At 32.1% G+C, this 22,656-nt stretch overlaps 1 protein-coding gene across 1 annotated transcript; it reads left to right on the plus strand.

Annotated features, from left to right (window-relative positions):
• Positions 1–15,769: 15,769 nt before the first annotated feature.
• Positions 15,770–19,279, plus strand: WIP3 (WIP domain protein 3). The gene is made up of 2 exons (XM_021423631.2): positions 15,770–16,456; positions 18,297–19,279. The coding sequence occupies exons 1-2, from the start codon at positions 15,848–15,850 to the stop codon at positions 18,729–18,731; spliced, it is 1,044 nt and encodes a 347-aa protein (XP_021279306.1). The 5' UTR covers positions 15,770–15,847; the 3' UTR covers positions 18,732–19,279.
• The last annotated feature ends 3,377 nt before the right edge of the window (positions 19,280–22,656 follow it).

Genomic DNA, 22,656 nt, shown 5'->3' on the forward strand with positions numbered 1-22,656 from the left:
GGGAAGGAACAGTCTACCAGATCTTAAACATCCACTCGGGTCAGTTGGCCTATACTGCAAAGCTTGAAAACCCAACTTGTTTATGCATTAACTGAAGAGCAAAAACAAACTGAAGATGTATAAAATGTAAGTGACTACAACAATTCATTGAAAAGTTGTGGTGCATATGCCCCTAGCAACAGATGAGTTCAAAAGCAAGTTTTACCTGTATCATTTTGTGGACTTGTATTTTCTCTTCTTCCTGTCTGCTTCTTTTATCAAGCCCACCATAAGATTCAAAACTACATTGATTCTGCTTGCTAAGATCTAGCTACTGAATCATGACAGCAACTGATCATCACTGGACTTGTATGTTCCGTTAGTTTCAAAACTAAAACTCACACGTACAGTTTTCTGGTCATGTCAATACATGTTCATCATCTTAATTCACTGTGATGACTTTGAAGATTTTTTCTAGCCAAGTTACTTGTAGAGAGAAGACAAGAGGAGAGTAAGTACATGGATCAGTGTTAATTTCTTGGTTCGTCGACTATCAAGAGAATATGTTTCCATACACATTTCCGTTTTCCATTTTAGCAATCTAATATAAATATATATAGCAAACTATACGTAGATTAGCAAGGTAGTTATAATCTTAGTAATGTTAAATGAAGTGACAAACTACTTAAAACAAAAGTTTGCGAAATTGAATGCCATTAACATTTCATGACCATTAAAATATATATTGTAACCTTCAAACTCTTACCCAAACTTCTATTTTAACTCCTTTCGATTTGCTTCAAAAGAAAAAAAAAAAAACTTCTATCTTAATATTTGTTCCTACTTGATGTCATAATATTTATTTGGGAAAACTCTAGTATCTCACTCATGAAAATTGGTAAACCCCATTATTATTACTTTTTTTTTATTTTAGTTTTCTTATTTAAATGCTGAGAATCATCACTGTTCAAGATAGAAATGGCAGTTAAAGGTCATGGCATCTTAAAGAATTGAACTCAGGACAAGTTCAGGGCATCTCTCAAGTCTCAACATACTACATTTAGGTGAGGGCATGCCTCACCTCATGTCAGGCCCTTTTCCAAGTTAACCAATAAAAAGCCATTTAGGACACAGCTTGCATTGTTTTAAAAAAACTTTTTGCGGTGTTATAACCATATATAATACATTCAAGCCAAGAGAATTTATGATAATTCAGAATCTAAATACGTACTACCCCGTCTCTTTTTCTTTTTTAATTCGTACTTTTGGTGATCATGACGAAGAACCTTACAATTTTGACTTGACAAACACCGTTAATTGTAACTTCTGTCTGTTACATAAAAAGCAGTGGGCAGGCGCCGGATACGCCAAGCTTTGATGCCCTACTAAAAAATTTGGAGCTTTTCTATGTGAAAAGTGAACTAGTAGCCTTTGAAAAACTGAGTTACTAGCAGGAATTAAGCGATAAGAAAACAGGAGTGTAGCCCCCTGGTGTAGTCTGCATGGCTATGGAGAAGTCTCAATCAACAATACTGACTGATCGGCCTAACAAAAAGGCCTGTGAATAAGATTTTGATAATAAAGAAATGAACAGATTTTGCACTGTTGAACTACTTCTCGAGTACATTTTTTACGTCTCCGAATTCTGAATATGAATACTCTCCGGAATCTGAGTGATCTTTTTTCTATCTAAACCTGGTAGACCATCTATTTCCGTCCTGCAATTGTGTAGCCCTTTCAGGAGAAAATGGATAAACTGAGAAAGAAGATTGCTTTTCATAGCTGAACAAGTCTAGTCTTAATTTGACACCCATCTTTTTTGCGGTTTGCCCCTTTTTAAAGTAGACTTCATGCTTTAGGTACAGTTAAAATTATCAATCACCAACGATTTTTCCTTTTATACTGTTGCAGGCTATGCTAGCTGCTTAATGGTCTTTCTCTATCTCTTTTCTTTTTCCCTCAAGATATGATAACCGATCAATATTCTTCCAAAAAGGTGCATGAAACAGATCACGACTTGAAGTATGTGCTGATTAATGTGTTTCTTTCTTTCTATCGTGCCGAAGCAAATATTGAACAAGTCTTTTTTATTTTTTTGAAAAATAAAAAGTTTCAAATTTAAATATCCACCATGGAGAAGGAAAATTTTCTATCAATTATAAAGTGTTATATAGTGTCCTTTGAAATTTATTTTTCATTAATTAATTGAAAATTTTTCAAGTGATGAATTATGTATTGTCATGCAAAATTGATTATATTAATTAAGTCAATCATATACGCACTAGTTAAATTATTAATTTTTAATTAATTATTTAAGATGAATAAACATGGTTTGACAAATTAAATTTCAAAGACTCATAATTCAATTAATCAAAATTAGGGATGGCGCTTTGAGCTATTGAACCATTTGTTGCTTACGTACAAGAGGAGTTGGGACTTTTGGGGATGTTTGGTAGGAAGAAATGACCTTGTTACCTTGGTGAAAATTAGGACTTTATTTTGGGTTAAGGCTCTTGAGGCGGGGACAACTCTATCTGAACCTATGTGGTAGGAGAATCCGAGAGTAGAATGGGGAGTAGGGAGAGGTTAGGAATAAGGAGGAATGGAAACCACCGAGTGACGGTTTCTTAAGTTCAATACAAATGGCTCTGCTAGGGGGAAGCCGGGCTTAGTAGGGGTGGGATGGGTCTTGAGAGATGAGGAGGGGTGCATGGTAACCACGGGGTGTTCAATTTACTTCTGATTAGATTCATTGTCCTTCGTGTGGCCAAGTGGAGGAGAGAAGCTCCCATATTCTTCTTTCATGTTATTTTAGTTGGTATGGCCGGACTGTCCTTTTACAAGTATTACTCACAAACGATGGATGATAGTATGTGGAGCTTCTTTTTGGTCCCTATGCTTGGCACGAAATGATACTATAGTTAACAACAAAGTGTGGAAAGAGGACAAGATTCTTTTCCTTATCAAAATTTGCTCCTTATTTTGGATTCATGCCTCTTAAAGGATTAATGCCATAGATGATTATTGTTGGTGGCAAGAGCCACGGACATCTTTATTGAAATGAACCCCAAAGTTTGAAATTTCTTAATTATCATCATTAATTAGTGAATTTAAATTTAATGTGAATGACTCAGGTAAAAACTAAATCAAATTTTACAAATTATGAAAGTGTTTTGCATAATTCAAAAAGCATGTAATCGACAAATTAATCATCTTTCTTTTCTACTTGGTGGTAACACTATTGGCGTCCTATAATCTGGCACTACTTCAGGCCTAACACTTTTCCTCACTCGTGTTATGCTCTCATTACGCGGGTTGTCATGTGTTGTGTAGTGTCTCATTTTATGCCCCTATGGTCTGATATTTTGCTCATTTTTTGAACCCTGCTGCATTCTGTTGTTTATGGTGATGTATTTATGATGTTGCAGCAGATTATCTCCAACCTTTAATCTGAACTTATTATATAGCTTTCAATGATTATTAATACAAATCTTCTATGGCTGAGAAAATAAAAGATAATAAAGACAGCCTTTTGGCTTTTTTGTTTGATTACTTGCCTTTCCCAAGCAATCTAGGTAGAATTTTTTTTTGGAGATTGAGGTGGGTCTATTGACTAATTTACTTTTGCATTTTAGAGATGTAAAAATAGATTTTTATAATTAATTGTTAATTAATTATTTTTAATAAAAAATAATATTTATTATTTTTATATTACATGACACTTACATGATATATTATTTTATTATAATAAAAAGTAAGATTGATTCATGACATGTTCTAACATTATGTGAAATAAATAATAAGTATTATTTTAATTAATAATAATTAATGAATTATTAATTATAAAAAATTAATTAAATATAATAAAAAATAATTCATAACGATTAGGGAAAGATTTTGATAGTGTGTTGTGTTTGAAACCAGTATACACTTACAAAAGACGATAAATATCTTTGACGGGAAAGAACAGAAACACAAGAAAAACTTGAAAGAATTGTTGCTGATCGTCTTTCCCCCAACCAAAGTGGGAGAGAGACTCGGAGGTCCTGGGAACCTTGACTAACCAACAGGCTAACCGCTATTTCCGGGCTGCGCCCCTTGTTTTGAACTTGTGTTGAGCTCGGAGGTGGGCACCCGAGCTCGTAGTTTGACATGTGTCTCGCATCACTATTGGTTTTGACTTAACCTCTTCTTTTGCCTAGCCTGACCCATTCGCAGTTTTTCTTTGCGTTTTCGTATCAGCCAGACCAGGCCACTCACCCATCCCAACAGCAAGATTCTTCATCATGTTATATTTACAGGCATTCAAACGAGCAAGACAGGAATGTCAAAACAGGCTGGTTGATCACTAGTTAACAAGGTTCCTGCTTATTGAATTCGCTTAAAACATTTAAATTTGATATAAAACACAAAGAAAGATATATTAAGAAAATAATTAAAAAAATTTCTAATTCATTTTTCATGAAAAAAAAACTTTTAGTTTATTTTTTATTATTATTGATTATAATTTTTCATGGAGTACAAAGTCTTGTTTATAGAATTACATAGATGTAGGGGTTACTTAGTATTAATAAAAATATTAATAAATTATTATAGATATAAAAATTGATTATGAATGAAACTTGAAGAATTGGGAGATTCAATAAACAAATTCATTTATCCATAACAAAACTATTGATTATAAATATAGAATAAGGATAATAATTCATTTAACTAGTAATTGGATTGAGTAGCAAACATTTTAAATTTGAGTTAATTGCACATTTAGTATATGGATTATAAAAATTAGTATACCATGTTAACCAAACTCTAACACTATTAACTTAGCTTGCTTATATGACATCTTGTTAGTATATGGATGGACTAACCTTAGACGAGATTTTTGTTGTTCATTTGAAAAAAATGAAAATTTAATTGACATTGAAAAAGATGTTGATAGTTCACATGGTGTAGAAATAATCAAAGGTCAAGGGAGGGGGTTATTACAAAAGTTTTAAAAATTTATAATTTTTCAATTTTTTTTTTATATTTTATAATTTTATCTTAATTTTTTCAAAAAAATTTATAATTTTGCCTCTTCAAATATTAATATTCTTAGTTTCACCACCTTTAACATGAAATTTTAATTTTGCCATTACAAATAATGTAATTCATATTTGATCTAACGTTACATATAGAGGTCGGTTGTTGTAGCAAATATTAAAAGATGCATACTTGAAAATTCATGGTGCAAATTGTATATATTCGATACTCAAATATTAATATATACATTATGTAGTTAATTAATTATTTATTTTTTACTGAAGGTAATTGATGGTGGCAAGGATTTAAGTGACTTACTGTGCTGACGAAATCAAGAAGAGTTTCAAATTTCTTTAAAAATTTGCCCAAATCTAAGAAAAAGTGCCACACTTTTTGACACGTCTTTGAGTTGGGATTCTGTCTCAATTGTGATCCCACTTGTGAGAGATGAATATTTGTGCTTTAAAAAGTTGGGGAAAAGTTAAACCTCGTACACGTCACAAACATGTTCTCGTTAAGATTTTGGAAAGGATTCCCCATATTTTAATAGCAATTGTACCAAAAAGGGCGTAATATATTCTCTTCTTATCTCTAGCCCGAATCTCTATTCCTAGAATAGAGTACAGCTAGCCACCAAAATGCAATATTAAACAGCATTTTTGAGTTTGTTCTAAAACCCTTTAACCACATTTAATGAATCGTCATCGTAATGAGAAAAAAAAATTTAGGGGGAAAAATAAAAATAAATATTCGACCACAAGACTATGCTTTCAAGCATTTATTCCTAGTAAAAGAATAAAATTGTCAAGCATTTATCCCTACTACTTGCTTGCCAAATGCATGCCGCACCATCAGTTTATTATCTTTATATAGACGTTAAATTTATATCATATAATAATTTTATTATCTTTACATGTGAAGAGATATATTAATGTGGCAATATAAAAAATTACACGTTAATTTAGTGTAAGATATTTTAAGCACAGAAACTTAACAATGATAGTTTTATTTATTTTTAATTAATTTTAAATTCAATAATTATTTTAAACTGTTATCAAACATTTCAACATGCGATTTTAGATTGGGGTAAGATGGATCTGAATCCAAACTATTATGAAGTTGCATTGACAAATAAACTTGTGCTTGATACAAGTGGACTATTGTCTAGTCCCTCTATTTATATGATATATATATATCTATATATATATTATTTTTGTTAAGTTGAAAACACTAAAATTACTTCATCTAATAAAAAGAGAGTTAAGGTCACATAATTTTTATTTTTATTTAATACATATAATTATTAATATTTTTTATGTTTGACTCGACTACATGTTAAATTAATTCACTTTCTTAAATAATTTTACAATGTATTTAATAACAATCAACAATTAAATTATTAAAAAAGAGCTACTTGCTTCTTTTCAATTTTCACATAATCAAAACTTTTTCAAGGTATTCTTAATTAAGCAATCTTCAATCTTATGTCAAGATTGCATAAAAAGTTTATTTTAATATACCTTTATAGGTAATTTTTAATAACTTAAATTATTTGAAAGAACATTGCTTACTACATCGATTTTCTAAATCTTGCTACTTCAATGTTAGGGTTCTTAACTTGAATTGAGTAGAAATATAAAGGTACAATGTTTGAAAAACCCCTAATGAAGGGGTAGTTATTGTTAACTATCTTCAAGTAATGCAATTTGATAGTTGCCTTACAAAAAAAACGTGGATGGTTTTATTATGGAAAAATCAAGGCCTATAGTTGTGGGTGACGCCTTCCGTGATTGCTCTAATTTACAAGAGGAATGTTCTCAAAATTTATTGGAGGCGAAAACTCTAACTATGTCGAATTCATGACAATCAAGAAAAACCTTTCCTTGTTCACTTCCTCGCCTTGGGCTATATCCCACCCTTTCATCACAGAGAGTGACTTCGGGAATCAAGAGGCGGAGGGAGGGGTTCAAAATTTTAAAATTTATATTTTTTTCTTTATTTTATTTAAAAATTTTATACTTTTATCTTTTTAAATATTAAATTTTTTATTTTGGTCTTCTTAAACTTAAAATCTTGACTCCGCTATTATCTGAAATGCTATACTCTGAACTATCACAATACTCCGTGAAGATTGAAACCGATCTCTAATCGTATCGAAAATTATAAAAATAAAATTTCAGGTTATTATATAACCATAACTTTAAAGTGACTAACTCAATCTTGACTGACTAGGAAAAGCTGAGGTTGCACATGCAAGAGAGGTTTTCTCGTTTTTTGTAATGATGGATTGTAATTGAGGCCCTCTTATGTGTTGTCTGCCTCTCAATAGGAGGCTTAACTCTTCCACCAGAGATCCTGTTGCTTGTAAAAAGAAAGAAAGAAGAAAAAAAAAAAAGAAAGCAATAGGAGGGGCTGCTATGAAAACAGAGTCCGTTGTTAAAGCCGATGAGCAATCAAAGCTTTAGAGGAGGCAGAACATTAGAAAAAATAATAATAATAACCCTTTGGTCTAATATTAACTTTTCCCTAAATTAAAAATCTTTGATATAATATAAGATTTTTCCCAAATTAAAAATCTTGGTTCCGGCCACGGTACAAAAAACCAAACACATGTAGTTTTACTCTAATGGACATGCAAAGCCAAGGTCTGATGTTGTCTAGGATCAAGATCCAATGTGTAAAATCTTCCTTACGTTATATGGCTCTTCGTTCCGACACTTTGTCCGGGATTAATTAATTAAAGGAAAATCATTAATTTTGATACTTGTTTGGGATGATAGCGACATTAAATCTAGTTCAACAATCATTGAGGAGGATCTCTTTCTCATCGTTCCTTGACAATCTTTCTTAATATATGACTCTACATAATAGTATATGTAAAGAATAAACAAGGTTTAATGCTTTTGTTGGTGGTGGAAGCTGATGATGTAGGGGCATTTGCATCTTAATTACCAAATTAACTTAATTCACAGTGGCCTCTGAATCTCCCCTACAATGGCTTCCAGAGGGAATTGAAATCTGAGATAATCAACAAAGGTAGGCTTTTGCCGAGATCTTGCTAGTTAATTAGCCTAGCCATTGAAGGTTCCAACATACTATATTCCTTAAAACTGCCTTGCCCCCTTTCCCACTTTGTTCTTCCAAGGGGCCTTTTGAGGAAGGGAGAGGGCATGTTGCTTCTTTATTATTGAGGTAGAGCAATGCCGTACGTCATCTAGACAATTTCACAACGAAATTAAGAATGTAGCTTATTCTGTGGTCACCTATCTACGATCTATTTGCCAATTCCGACAAAACCTTTTGGCATTTTTCTTATGTATTACGTAAAATTATTCAACTTGTAATGGAGGATAAGAAATATAAAGATTCTTTCTTTAGTCTCTTATAAGCATCAAGTCATTAAATTCGACGATAAATTATGCACGTATTTTTAGTTAAAAGATAAAATTTGAATTTCTTTCCTAATTTAATGATTCCTAACTTCATTATTAGTGTAAAATATTTTGAACATTCGGCAGCCAGGCCCAGAGGGTAGTTTAGGCCCTTGAGAACTACTACGAAGTCAAGCATCTTTGCATTACTCCATCAAGGTGTTTTTGACCAATTGGGATATATGAATTAATGACTTAACCTTCATTTGATTTCAGTGAATGGTTAATGCCCCTCTTTCTTCTTTTTCATGGAGATTGAAAAGTTGATAGCGATAATATTATAGATACAAGTGTTCATGAGTAAAGTCGAGTCAAATTCAAAAAAGATTTATAGAGTCTTTCTTCTTTTTTTTTTAAAGAAAAATCAAGTTAGTGTTTGACTGATTCGAACAATTTGTTTAAATATTATTTTTTTTTCTAAAAGACAGAATACTTTTTTATACTAATATTTTAATATTTTTAAATATATTTTAAAATTAAAATTAATTTTATATCCAAACTCGAGTAAATTGGGCTTAAGATGATAGTCTTGTGCAAGTAACCCGACCCTTGAACACCCTACTTGAAAAGTTATGAGTAAATAAACATGAAAACGCCGTTCATTCTTGGTCACTCCTAAAACACCATAAAAAAACGGCAAGAGATGTCTTATGATGACGAAAGCTGTTACGAATGTGAAGAAGAAATTAAGAGTGTCATTTCAATTAATTACTATTAAGTCCCCATCTATTGCTTGTTGCTTAATTTTTGTTGTTCTGTTTTATTTAGGTTGGGTACTAGGATAGGACGACTTGTGCATTTAGTCACCATATCCCAATATTTAAAACTAACTCATAAGAGGGTTCAACTGTTTATCCTAAGCTAAAAAGACACTTACCAAATCATTGGGATTTTGAAGGATTTGATCTTCTATTCTTTTATATAATATAAAAAAAGGGTTGGCCCAAAAAGTTTTGATTAACAAAGGCACGTTGTTTGATGGATCGGGGGCTTAGGGACAACCTAGGGCTCAGAATCTGCCATAAAATGTAGCCCATGAAGTGTGAGTGCCCATTCGTTTTTGACCCAAATACAAGCCTTAACTAAGGAATTAAAAAACCAAAAGTTTTTAAATGACAATGTCTTATTATTTAAAAAAATAAAAAATTAATAAAAAGACACAGCATCTTATTATTTTAAAGAAAATAAAAACTTTATTAATGACACAGCATCTTATGATTTGATAGTATTTAAAAACTATACTCATCCACGTGTCAAATAATTTTCCAAAACCAAAAACTATGAAAATTACCCCTTGAATTTTCTAAAAGATAAACAGAAGCAGCATGGGTCAGTAGAAGGTTCTGTAACCAAAAACCAGGTAAAGTCAAAGTAAATAGCTTAGAAGAAAACCAAAAAGAATTAAAGAGCCAAATAAATAAGCCCAATGCCAAATTACCTAGTTACAAGTTAATTAATTTTTGTTCCAACTGGGTTGTCTAGAATTAATTCCGCAGGGTAATGATGAAGATTTTGAGTAACTGATTGTACATAATAAATTAGACCATTTGGTCAAATTTGAGACAAGAAACAGTGAGCACATAATCCCCACAAAAGTCTTTGAGAGACTTCCATAAGCTTCCAGGTGTTGAAATTATACCCAAGGTTTGGTATTCTCCCATTTTGGGATCATCTCCCGACCGCTTAAAACTGCCGTTTATTTGACAGAGTAGACCCAAGTCAAGGTCAATTGGGTAGCTGAATCACCAACATCATTTCTTTTTATTTGGAGGGGGAAAGGGAAAATGCAGCAGCTTGACCTAACCGGAACAAATATTCCTCGAGAAGTTACCGGGTAATTAAAGTGTGCCAATCACCAATCTCGGAGAATGACTGACCTAACCAAGACTAGCCAATGCTTGTGATTTGATGTCAATATTGCTTGTACAGATCATTCACAAGGGTACAAGTTATATTCGTTCAGAATGTGAACACAGTTCAAGCATATCTAATTGTAATCACATTGATCAGCTTTAAGTTCCCTTCAAATGTGAATTTCCACTCTAGAAAGGACTGTAACATTAACGTATTTCACGCGTTGTTAGCACGGGGAATTGAACGAATCTTATTTGATGAAACCAACTAAGCTCCCGATGTTGACTCTTGGGGTGGAAGTTGGACACATGCTAGTACAAACGTGGAAGGCTAGTTTTGGTTCCATATATGCAATCATCGGAGCCATTTTTTTCTTCTTCGTCAGATTAAATTTCTTCCCTCTAAACTTGGAAATCTGGTTTACGTATAAATTTGACCGTTGATTCCTTGGTTTTGAAGGCCCTGTAGCCAGGTCTAGGTAGATTGGTTGACGCGAGACTTACAAATTCATGACCTGTTTTTGCACAAATTCTTGAGCCCTGGAATTTAAAGTAAACCACTCTCTATTGCATTGACCTGTTCTTCAATCTCTGTTTCTTTGTCTTGGATTCTTTATTTTCTTTCTGTGATTGGTAAGTATTCCATTCCCCTAAGGGCCTATCTCACATATTTCCTTCGTGGACTCGTGATAGGGAAATTATACAATTTGTAAGGAATGCACAAACCATCGGTTCCATCAATTCGCTTGTAAAATTCTAAATGTAAAGAAAAATTAAAGTTATTTTATAAAAAAAAATTGAATCAAATTGAACTAGTATACCTAACTGAATCAATTGAAAAAATTGAACTCCTTTTGTGGGTTAGAACAATTTTCAAAAATCAAATTATAATGAGTTTTTTTTAATAATATTTTATCAAATTTTAAGATGATATATATAAATATAAATTTTAACATGCTCAAATAAATTCAAAAATAATTAACAATACAAAGCTATTATTATATAAAGTCAAAAATACCCTTAATATATATAATATTAAATTTTTAATATTTACCAGTGTAGTCAATTCAATCTATTCAGTTGAGAATTTTTTTAATTGAAAGTTAAAATAAACACTCCAAACTAACTGAACACTCTAAATTGAAATAATTTTAATTCGATTGTTTTTTACTATTCAAAATAATTTTGCTCAATTTTAAAATTTTGTGAAAAATACACAGGAACGTAAAATGCCATCTATTAAAATAAAAAAATATTATAATAACAATAATCATGATTTCAAAGAATAAGTATAATTCAAGTCACACTGAAAAGACGAAAATCCGTCAAATTTCAAATTCCACGATTACGGCTAATCAACCGAAATTTGCCGACGACTCCAAGATAATTAAAGAAAATAAAATTTCTCTCGAAATTATATAAAATTAATATTAAATATTTTATTTTTTGAAAGCTGACATCATAATGACTTCACCAATAATTAATTTCAAAAGGTGAAATAGATGTGACATTTTTGTCTTAGGGTAAGGGCAAAACATTAAAGTGGGGGTAAAACGTAGGGTCCATATTTAACATAACATTTCTAAATTACATATGCTTTTCGATTTATTTTTCCCCCAAAAATTTGATTTATTTTAATTATCTCCGTTTTGGGAAATTGAAAAGCTTTTACCCAAAAGTTTTTCAATTTTTTCTCCCGTTTTAAAAGAGAATTTCTTTTTTTTTTTTTGTGAACAACGATGGATCTGTATAAAAGGTGGAGTAAAACCAAAATCCGCAAAGCAATATGGATAGAACAAGTGAGATCACAAGATGCTTCAGTACAAAAACAAGATAGGACAAACAAAACAGAATCAATTAGGAATGTAAAATATTTTATAAATAAATTAATGAAAAAAATTATGTTGAATAATGTAAAATGTTTCACATCCGTGAATGACGTAAAATAATTTGTTCTATCTGTTTTCTCCTCTCTCTAAAATCGATTTCATGCGAAAGATTGACGTAAAAATTACATTGACGTGTACAAGAGTTGTAAGAGTTAGCTGTCATATTATGCCCATTTTCTTCTCGTGAAAGAAAGAGGAAAAGTGTATGGATTCAGTACAAATTTTCAAAACATTCGATTACGTACGCTCAATTTGTCTTCAAAAAAGAGGGAAGATCTCTAAAAAATTTTCCTTCACATAAAGGGTTGATGATTATATATATTAATTCGTAGCGAAAAGTTTAATATAATGAAAGAAGTCGTAATTCGAAAAGGTTGTCTACAAGAGATTACCTAACTTGAAATGTAGGTAGCAAGGTTGGGTATAACAGAAAAGTAATATCATCACGGATTTGGATTTTGGGCAACTTGGCAATGAAAAGAGGCTGTGAAAAGCAATTTCCCTGTGCCCAAAAGTTGTACGTTTGGCCAAAATCATGACTCTGCGTTGAATTTTCTTTACATTGAAAACCTAAAGCCTAAAAAGCATATACCAAGACGACACAAAAGATGTGACTCCAATTTGTAATTTGCCAATCTTTTATTACGCCCTCTTGTTGTAGTCACCATGAAGAGTAGTTAAATTGTCAATCAATGTTAAAAGGTGGACATCCCTATAGTTTTAATTAATTAAAATTTAAATACAGAGGGGAGCCTCCCTTTTTAGCTTTGTTTTCAAACATTTTTTTGGGTTATAATTTGATTAAACAGTTAACTAAAGGTGATTTTGTTGAATATTAGTCTTTGATTGATTGAAAAGGTGTTAGCCAAAATTTGGTGATTCTTGGATCTTGACAAACCAAGCAAACATTAGCATTTGGATGATCATTGATCATAACAATTTTCAGTCTAATCATCGTATTAGAAGATAATATAGATTGAATTAATGAGACATAATGTAGAAGTGAATTGTGTTATTTTACTTGCCAATTTTAAAGATTATTTATAGCCATGGGGATGATAATTCTCAATGTGAATACCAACTATTGTGACAACAAAATAGGGGTTGGTGAGTAGTAATTAACAAGTGATAAGTTCAATTCAACGGTAATAATAAATTTAAACACAAGGTAAGAAAATGACTTTACCCTCTTCGAAACGAAAGTTAATTTGTCAAAATTGAATCTTTATTTTTCATTGACTAAGAAAATAGTCTTCCGTAACATGTTCTCTTTTATCAATTTGCCCAAACAACATAGGTTAAAATATCTTTTTTTTTATAAAGATATTACCACAAGTATTTTGAGAACGCCTGTTAAAGTTATTTTATGTTAGAAATATCACAAGATAAAAATCCATCATATTAATCTTCAATCATTATATATATTTAATGTAAAAATATTTTCATATATGAATAGAACTTTAACCAATATCTTCAAGTATTTTTTTTCTTTTTTCACTCAATCAAGAGTTGATTTTATTAATTTAAGAGGTCTTTAATAGATATAAAACCATTAGTCAAGACGTAAAGGTCACACTTGATCTTAGTAACATCACATACGTCAGAAGAATATTATAATGTCAATATCCAAATTACAAAGACATAAGCACTGCAGGATAATGCAGTAGTAAAAACCATCCCTCGCTAAGTACCTGTCAGCAAAATCCTATTTTTCCAATGATACGGGTGTTTTTACTGGCCTAGGTTCCTTGGTTAGGTTATCCTACTCGTTTGCCCCAATTAACCTCCTGAACATTAGTGAAGTATGAAAGGTTGAAAGAAAAGAGTAGAGATTTGGGTGTTTGAAAACTTTGAGGTGGAGCAAAAAGGGAATCAAAAAGCATACAATAAAAATACAAAAGGAAAGGGTTAAAAAAGAGAGGGAGGGAGAGAGAGAGGAGGTATGTTTTATCCCCTGAAAATCCGCTCACAAAATCTTGTCGGCAAAAAAAGTAAAAAAAAAAAATGTACAGTGAAGGCTTAAGCTTAGCTCCAAAGTAGGCAGGGGAGTTTGATTGCATAATTGGGGAAGTGGGGTCAATCTTTTTGGTGCTTGTCTAAAAACCAGAAGCACAAACCCTTGGTGAACGCTAATGAAGGAGCTCCTGCTGGGTTGGCCTTATCTTTCACTGTGGTTTTTCCTTTTGATTTTGTGGGTACTGTGCATGTTCTTTGCCACCAAGATTTTCTAGTTAATAGTTCTGAGTCTTTAAAGAGTACTACTGTTGTTTGAATTGCATGTCCTGCACGCGTGTCACAGCTTGACATCTTATCTTCTAACGCGGTTTTAATCTCAATAAAATCATGTTCATAATTATCCTAAGATACTGAATATGGGAAATCATCAGAAAGAGAAAGAAAGGTTGTTGATATCATTCAGGATTAACTCATATGATTAGAGTTGTAAAAAGGTTGAGCAAATTTATCACCCTTATTGCCAAAGGAATGCTGCTCACAAGAGGGAGGAGACGGTGGGGACAAGTATGCAAAGGTGAGAGGTGAGAGTGACAGTAAATCATATTCAAAAGAAATAAAAGGTCCCAAAGGAAATATCAGAGAATATTGGAGACCCCAAAAATTGTATTATACAATGATAGAGAAAAAAGGGCATATACAGCTTCCTGACCCATTCCATTAATGCTATATCCTTAATTGGATCTAATCCCTCTTGTTTTTTTTTGGGTAATAATGTAAACCAGAAACGTTTCCAATAAGTGTAATTAGGTCTAATGGCAAATTCATGTATCTTCAAAACCATAGACATAGTTAAGATTATTATGTCAAGATGTTGAAATTAATAACCAGTGGTGTGTATCTGATTTCCTAAAATTATGAGGCAAAAGAGATTTTTTTTTTCCCAGCAGCCTATGTTGAAATCTGCCCCTGCATACCGGTTTTAACCATATACAAATAAGTCTAATCAAATCATTCATGTCCATTGTGGGTATTAAACTGAACTATATATGCATATTATATTAATTAAAAACATTATTTCAAGAAAAAAACAATTAATTTTCTTTTACCTTTTAATATCATTTTCCTTTTCTTTTAGGTATTGACCCAATGCTTTTCTCCTTTATATATATATATATATATATATATATATATATATATATATATATATTGCCCCCTTCTTGAGGTCATCTATTCTAATGTCAATGTATTTTATGAGAAAATGTGTGCTTATTGGTCAAATTCCGTCATATACTAAGAAGGAAAAAAATAGTACTAAGTTCTTACAAGGAAAAAACTCAGAGATCTCTGTTGTTACATATTTACATATTTTATATATATATATATATCTCAGACTGTTCTAGGATTCTCTTCATTTAAGTGAGTCTGTTTATTTATGCATGTCATTATCTTTAACCCCACCACTAATCTCTCCTTCACTGAGCGCTCCACCTCTTTCTCTATCATACTCTCCCCTAAATCAAACAAATGCCAAAGGTGGAAAAAAGTTAAAGGGGTAGAGGAAGAAAAAGGAGTACTTCCTAAAAGACAAACCAAACCAACTTTCAATAAATCAGCTGCTATATGTGCAAGGCTTTCCCACATAAAGTCTGGATATAAGCCATCTGAGGATAGAAATTAATCAAAGGGAAAAAAAATCCCTATCCCTCCCTCTGAAGAGATGGGTTTTAGGAGCTATCATGTAGAGGACAAAAACCTTTGCTTCCAAGCTCCTACTTTCATTGAATGGCTCAAGCCATCTTCCTCTCCTAATTCTTCTTCACTATCCTCTTCGTCGTCGTCGTCATCATCATCATCATCTTTATCTTCTTCTTCTTCTTCTTCCTCTTCTTCCTCTTCTGTGACTAAACAAGTGCAGTTTATAAACCCCATGACCATCTTGAAACTGCCTGTCTCATTTCAACAGCAGCAACAAGAAATTGTGCAGGAAACTATTCAATGCCTACCACTTTTGAGCAGGCTTTCAGAGAACAAACCATTGAAAGAGGAAGATGCTGGAATGAAAAAGGAGATCAATATTGGGATTAAGGAAGAGAAGATAGAGAAAGTCACGGTTTCCTTGCACATTGGGTTGCCTAACACCGGAGATCCTGTTATTGAGAACAAGGTTTTTAAGGGAGAAGAACCCATCAAGAAAACCTTCCATGGGTGTTCTTTCAACACAGAGAGTAGGTTTTGGATCCCAACTCCAGCGCAGATCCTCGTCGGCCCGATGCAGTTTGCTTGCTCCATATGTAGCAAGACGTTCAATAGGTATAACAACATGCAGGTCAGTCTTCGATCTTTGGAATTCTTTAATTTTATGAATTAAAGCTTTTTTTTATAGATTCTTTTCTTTTCATTTTTAACCTTTGACCATATAGATTCCTCTCCAATTGAAATGCCCATGGCTCTATGCATGAACATGATCAAATCTGGAATTAACAAAACTACTTTTACTTGGTTTTGTTGGTGCGAAAAACGATAAATTACCGAAGTTAATCCTTATTGCATGCCAAAATCATCCTTTTTACCCCTTACAACTCATCATTCTCTTAGAAACTTTGGAGAGTTACAGTTCAAAGCTGTCTTCCTTAATAAGGAAAGACAATTGTCTTGTTGATGTAGGTAAAAAGAATAGAAAGAAAATGAATGCTTATAGACGATTGTTTAAGGCAATTATTAACTACAAATAAGCAATGAATTTTTATGGTAGTTTCTTTCCTTTCCAGCGAGTCATATGCTCAAGGATTAATTTTCTTTCCATTTCTGAGTTAAGAGATAGGTAGATTTTTTTAATTTATTTCTTTTATTAGATGCAGCAGCCAATACGCATTTCATGTATTTTCTACTTGGCTATAATTCTATGTAGCTAATTTATGCAATGCTGAATTATATAGCTTTACTCTCTCAAATCATTTCCATGTTTTCATTTTTGTTTTATATTTTTTTTTCCATGAAAACAAGCCAGTATAATATTTTGGTTAAATCCTTTGTGATTTTGATGTTAGAGAGCTTCAAACATCATATGTCAATTCTTATTATCAATCAATGTACACGCGTTTCATCCATATTCGCTCATGCATGTCCCATACATTAGAATATCAAAGATTAGATAGAAACTAAGGAAGAAACAGCTAAAAAACAATAGAAATAATTGAGGCCTAGGGAGTCCAAATTAATCAGTCTAATTAAATGACTCAATAAGCAAATTCCTACCTTTCACAAAAAAAAAAAGAAGAAGCAAATTCCCATGCTTAATTACTTCGATATTAGACTACATCTAATCATTTTGTTTTCCTTTTAACCCTTAAAGTATACTTAAAATATAAAAAAGTGGAGACATATAGACTCTCAGGCCATCTATTACTTGAAACTATTGGTTTGCAAGCAACATTTTCAACTGAGAATTATGCTTTAAAATATAATCGGGGTAATGATTTTTAGTGAAAATTGAAATGAATTGGCCTTAGCTTCTGCAGTAGATAGAAATGATACCCCTCTTCCGTTTTGTTTCGTTTAGAGGGAATGATGTCGATGATATGTTCCCTTTAATTTGTTAACGTGAAAGTCCCTCCATGATTGAGAAAATTTAACTAATCCACATCCCATTTCTTTTGACTTTTGTCCTTGACATGCTTCCCTTTTGGGTGGAAAGTTATGGAGGAAGAAAGCAAGCTGGGGTAGGAAGAAAATATTATTAAGATTTTTTACTTATAAAGCAGAGGTAGTGGTAAGAAGTTGAAATTGATTAGAGAAAAAAAGTAAGGAAGAAGAAGGGGGAGAGGGCCAGGGGGTTTTGAGAGAAAGAGCAGTTAATGTTAGAGCTTTGGATTCTTATCTTTAGTGGGGAATTTGCAACACTCTTTAATCACTTTTTTTATCAACTTTTAATTAAAAGACATAGCCTAATGATCCTTGTAGACTATAAAGAGTCAAGGGTTACCTTTTGCAAAGTCATAATATCTTAAGCAAATACCCAAATCAATTTTTTTTTTTTAAAAAAAAAGTATGAATACCAATGCTAACTAGATCTAAAATATGAACTTTGAGGTGTAAATTGAATAAGACAATTATATATAAGTGCATGCATAACAAGTAAATTGAGGGACTGAATTTTGATGATACAGATGCATATGTGGGGGCATGGCTCTGAATATAGGAAAGGGCCAGATTCACTTAAAGGAACACAACCAGCAGCAATGCTAAGGCTGCCATGCTATTGCTGTGCTCAAGGCTGCAAAAACAACATCAACCATCCTCGAGCTAAGCCATTGAAAGACTTCAGAACACTTCAAACTCACTACAAAAGGAAGCACGGCGCAAAGCCCTTCATGTGCAGGAAATGTGGCAAAACGTTTGCTGTCAAAGGGGATTGGAGAACTCACGAAAAGAATTGTGGCAAATTATGGTATTGCACTTGTGGCTCTGATTTTAAACACAAAAGATCCTTGAAAGATCACATTAGGTCTTTTGGCAAAGGCCATTCCCCTCACCCTTCTCTTGAAGGATTTGAAGATGACAAGGAATGCATCACTGGTTCAGAAGACGAATTCGCTCACTAGATCCCTGGTTGATCATCGATCAAGTGCCTTTTGCAAAGCTTTTTAATTTTCTTTTCAATGTTTTAGCTTGTTTGGAGATTTAGCTTTGAAAGTTTCTTAGGTTTCATCCAAGCTCGTGCTCGGTAACAAAAAATTCTCAAACAAAGATTGCACGAAGGCAAGAGAGGGAGCGGTTTGCTACGGAGCACTTGCTGAGAGATGAGCCTTGGTAAACTTTTTTGGAAACCTTGTGGTAGCGTTAATGGGAATAAACAAAAAAAAAAGGGTTACCTCAAGTGGTGAAGTAGATGAATTTTCTTCTCTTCAAATGATGAAGATTTCCAAAAGATTCTATCACTTTTCTAAGGGAGAAAATTTATCCGCTTCATTGCTAACTGGTAACCTTTAATAGCTAGGAGGATTGTATTGTTTTCTGGACAATTATTATCTTTTCTGTTTATCTCTCTTGGCTTTGAGCATCTTGATTTTCGAATCTTTGTTCAACAATTTCTTTCCAAACTTAATTTAAATTGCTTGCATGCATGCATTGCAGAAGCATTATCATGAAACTTGCCATAGCTCCATGGATACGTGATAATAATTATACTCTGGAAATAACAATCTGTTGATGGGCTCTTGTTGTTTATAAAATCTGTGAATATATGTTATCAGTTCCAACATAGATCATGTCTTTTAAGTATGCGTTTCAAGAATAGATGGTGAAAGTTTTAAACCCCACCAAAAAGGAGTTTAAATTAAGGAAATACATTATTATCCTTTCGAGATCAAGAGTGAAACAATCGAACGCACACATGCATGTGGTCAAACAGTGCTCAACAACCCAACCAAATTAAAGAAACTAAGAAAGATTTCATATCCCACCACACACACGTTTGCAGTCATATACACGAGCAAATTATAAAAGAATTAATGTCAGCTCCACCTACAAAATTTTTTGCATATGGTAAAAGGTTTCACACATGAACCCTTTAATGATCAAGTTAATGCTTTACATTCAACATGCTTTCCTCATCTCTTTTGAGTATTTTGTTGAAAGTTAAAAGACACCAAAAAGTTTCTAGTATGGTTGGTTAATTAAACTTACTTTGACCATATAAACACACACTAATTAATAAGTGGCCAATAGTCGAATTAAATTTAATTTGTTATGATTTGAAGTTTTTTTTTTATATAAATTAATATCAACGATTAAAACTCAAGATTTTATTTTACAAATTTTAAATTCAAATCTTATAGAAATAAGAGAGTCGGATTTATTATTTATTAATTCTTGTACTACACATAAGAGTTCATGGAATCTTGGTATGGAAAATAATAATAATAAAAAGAAACATTGGAAAGCTGATGTCAAAAATGATTTAGCCATAGGTCAGTGCTTACAAAATGTAGAGTTTATCATGTGTAGCAATTTTCAAAGGCCAGGTGGGGGAGAGGGAGGAAGTAAGTGAGAGGGTCTAACTTGGAGGCTTCACCAAATCATCCAACAAAACTGATTATAACATCAAACGAGAGAATATGTACGATTAGGTATTAATAATGGAGAGAATTCTTGTAGTCTTATTTAAGATGACTTTGATTACTATATGTAAGAGTTCATAAAATACCCAAAACATTAAAGGAGGGAAATGCTTGTATGTGTGAAAAGATGATCTTTAGCAATGACTTTTTTAGAACAAGACATAAAGAGTAACATGATCCTCTCCATACACAGGCACACAAAAAAAAATATCATACAGATGGGTTGAAAATTAGTTCCTTTTGAGGTAGGCTTGACCAATTAAACAAGGGAAAAAAAAAGTTGTGGAGAAAACGTGAAGGGTATGATTTTGAGCTAAGGGACCGCCACCACGCTTTGTCGGGTGATGGAGCAAAAAAATAATAATAAGAAGGACTCTTTAAGGTAAAAATGCTTGACCCAAGCTTTGTTAAATTTAGCTGCACTATTGGTTTTTAGCTCAGCAACTAGTGCCGGAATCTCCAACAAGCCTAAAGGTGAAAGACCAAGCATTTGGCAATTGGAAACAGAGGGAGTGTTTCTTTTGTCTAAGTTGGATTTTATTGAATTATTTGGTTGCAAGCTTAATTGGGCAGTGTTAGATTTGATCCCCAGCTGGAAATCACTGCTCTTTTTGTTTAGCTACATGGATTTCACTCTTCTTCTGCTACTATACTAGAGATTGCTGTTCAATTTAAGTATATGCGTGCTGAATGGTCAGAAATAATCGCAATATGTAAATAATTTAACTTTTAAAGACACAATTTTTTTGTATGTAAAACAAGACAGAATTTTGATCATTAATTGCACAAGATAAAAACGCCAATATCTAAGTGTATATATACTAGTACATAGTAACAATTAATATAGTTGCATGGACATAAACCTAATGTGGATCACCAGAATTTGTTTACTTACATGGGCACAAACAAGAATAAATTGCAATCTCCTGTCATCCTTCTGACAATAGCTCTGGAGTCAACATTAGAAAATTATCAAAATTTTCTATTGTAATGTATGTATTTAGTAATGTTTTTCCATGTAATTGTGCCTTGAAAGTCATCAAAAATTAGTTCTAAATTTATTTTCATGAATACCTTCATTAAACAGATCTCAGTACACGTTTATTTAATGAATTTTGAAATTTTAGTAATTTGGAAAGACTCCAACTCAACTCTTAAGACCAGGCCCATTCAGAAACCCATACTACCCAGGCCATAAACAATGCAGTCCAATTTTCTAAACGGACCAGGATCACTGAACGTTCCACAATTACCGACCCAAAACATACCACTAAGCCCACTAGCCAACTAATATTTGTCTAATTTCTTTTAATAATATCTTTTCAGGTAAATTTCACCTAGGGGTGTACAAATTCAAATTGTACTGAAAAATCGAACTGAATCAAAGTAAATTTAATTTTTTCAATTCAATTAGTATGGATAAATTAAAATAAAAACTTTCAATCTTCGGCCTTCTAAGATTGTGAAGAGCTTAAGACCAAAGCTTTTAGTGCATGTGCATACTTTTAAGAGCCTATTTAACTTAGTTTTTTTTTTAAGTTAAAAGTTGTTATAAAATTTTTATGAAAAATAATCATTTTTAAAATTAAACTAAAACTGTTTGATAAATGATTTGATAAAATAAATTATATAAGTTTTAATTTTGATTAAATTTATCACAAAAAAATTCATACCATCTTCCATCACCTAATAAATCAAAATGGAGTAACTCTACTTCGAGTTTATATACGATTTCAAATGTTAAAATCAAAAAAATTCATACAAAAATGGAATAGCTCTTAAATTTTATATAGTAGTAATAGTATTAAATTTTGTTAATCTAGCAAGTAATTAGAAAGCTCCTCTCTACAGCTTTTCTTTAACTTTTTTTTTTAAAAAATTTATTTTTTAAAAGCTTCTTAAAATTATGTTTGGCTTGATTTCTGCTTTTAAAAGATAAATAAATTAAAAAAAAAAAAGAGTCGAACCAAACAAACACTAAATCTTAAATTTCTAATTTAGGTTCAATTGATTATTCTGCTTACTTTGAATGTGAAGCTCAGTTTATGGAATATGTTATTTATTGTTTTTTATTGATCTCCTTTAATTTGTGTCTGATTTCAGTAGCTGTGCTATTGTTTTTAAGTGGTGTTTGCTTAACATAAACTATATTTGGAATCATAATTTGTTACGGTGTTAAGAGATATTCTTGAGATGGAATCTGAAGCACAGTTTATGGCTGGTAGTTGGCCTGTGTTTAAAATGAAATAATTGGGCGTGAATTGGCTGTCACCGTTGCATTATAGAAATTGTCCTTTGGACAATTATTTTATTGTCTAATTACTGGATTAGGATTATCATAGTCTTATGGAAAATTAAAAAAATGATAGGAGACATTAAAGCAGTGGAAATAGTCCAATTATTAACA

This window comes from Theobroma umbraticum, unplaced genomic scaffold (assembly GCF_002168275.2).
Source record: "Theobroma umbraticum cultivar Fairchild unplaced genomic scaffold, ASM216827v3 scaffold_95.0, whole genome shotgun sequence".
Classification (NCBI taxonomy): Eukaryota; Viridiplantae; Streptophyta; class Magnoliopsida; order Malvales; family Malvaceae; genus Theobroma; species Theobroma umbraticum.

Excerpts from the sequence above, each read along its gene's own strand:
- WIP3 (XM_021423631.2), top strand. The coding sequence starts at position 15,848 with ATGGGTTTTAGGAGCTATCATGTAGAGGACAAAAACCTTTGCTTCCAA. Across the intron at positions 16,457-18,296 it reads ATAGGTATAACAACATGCAG|ATGCATATGTGGGGGCATGG; the intron begins GTCAGTCTTCGA and ends TTGATGATACAG.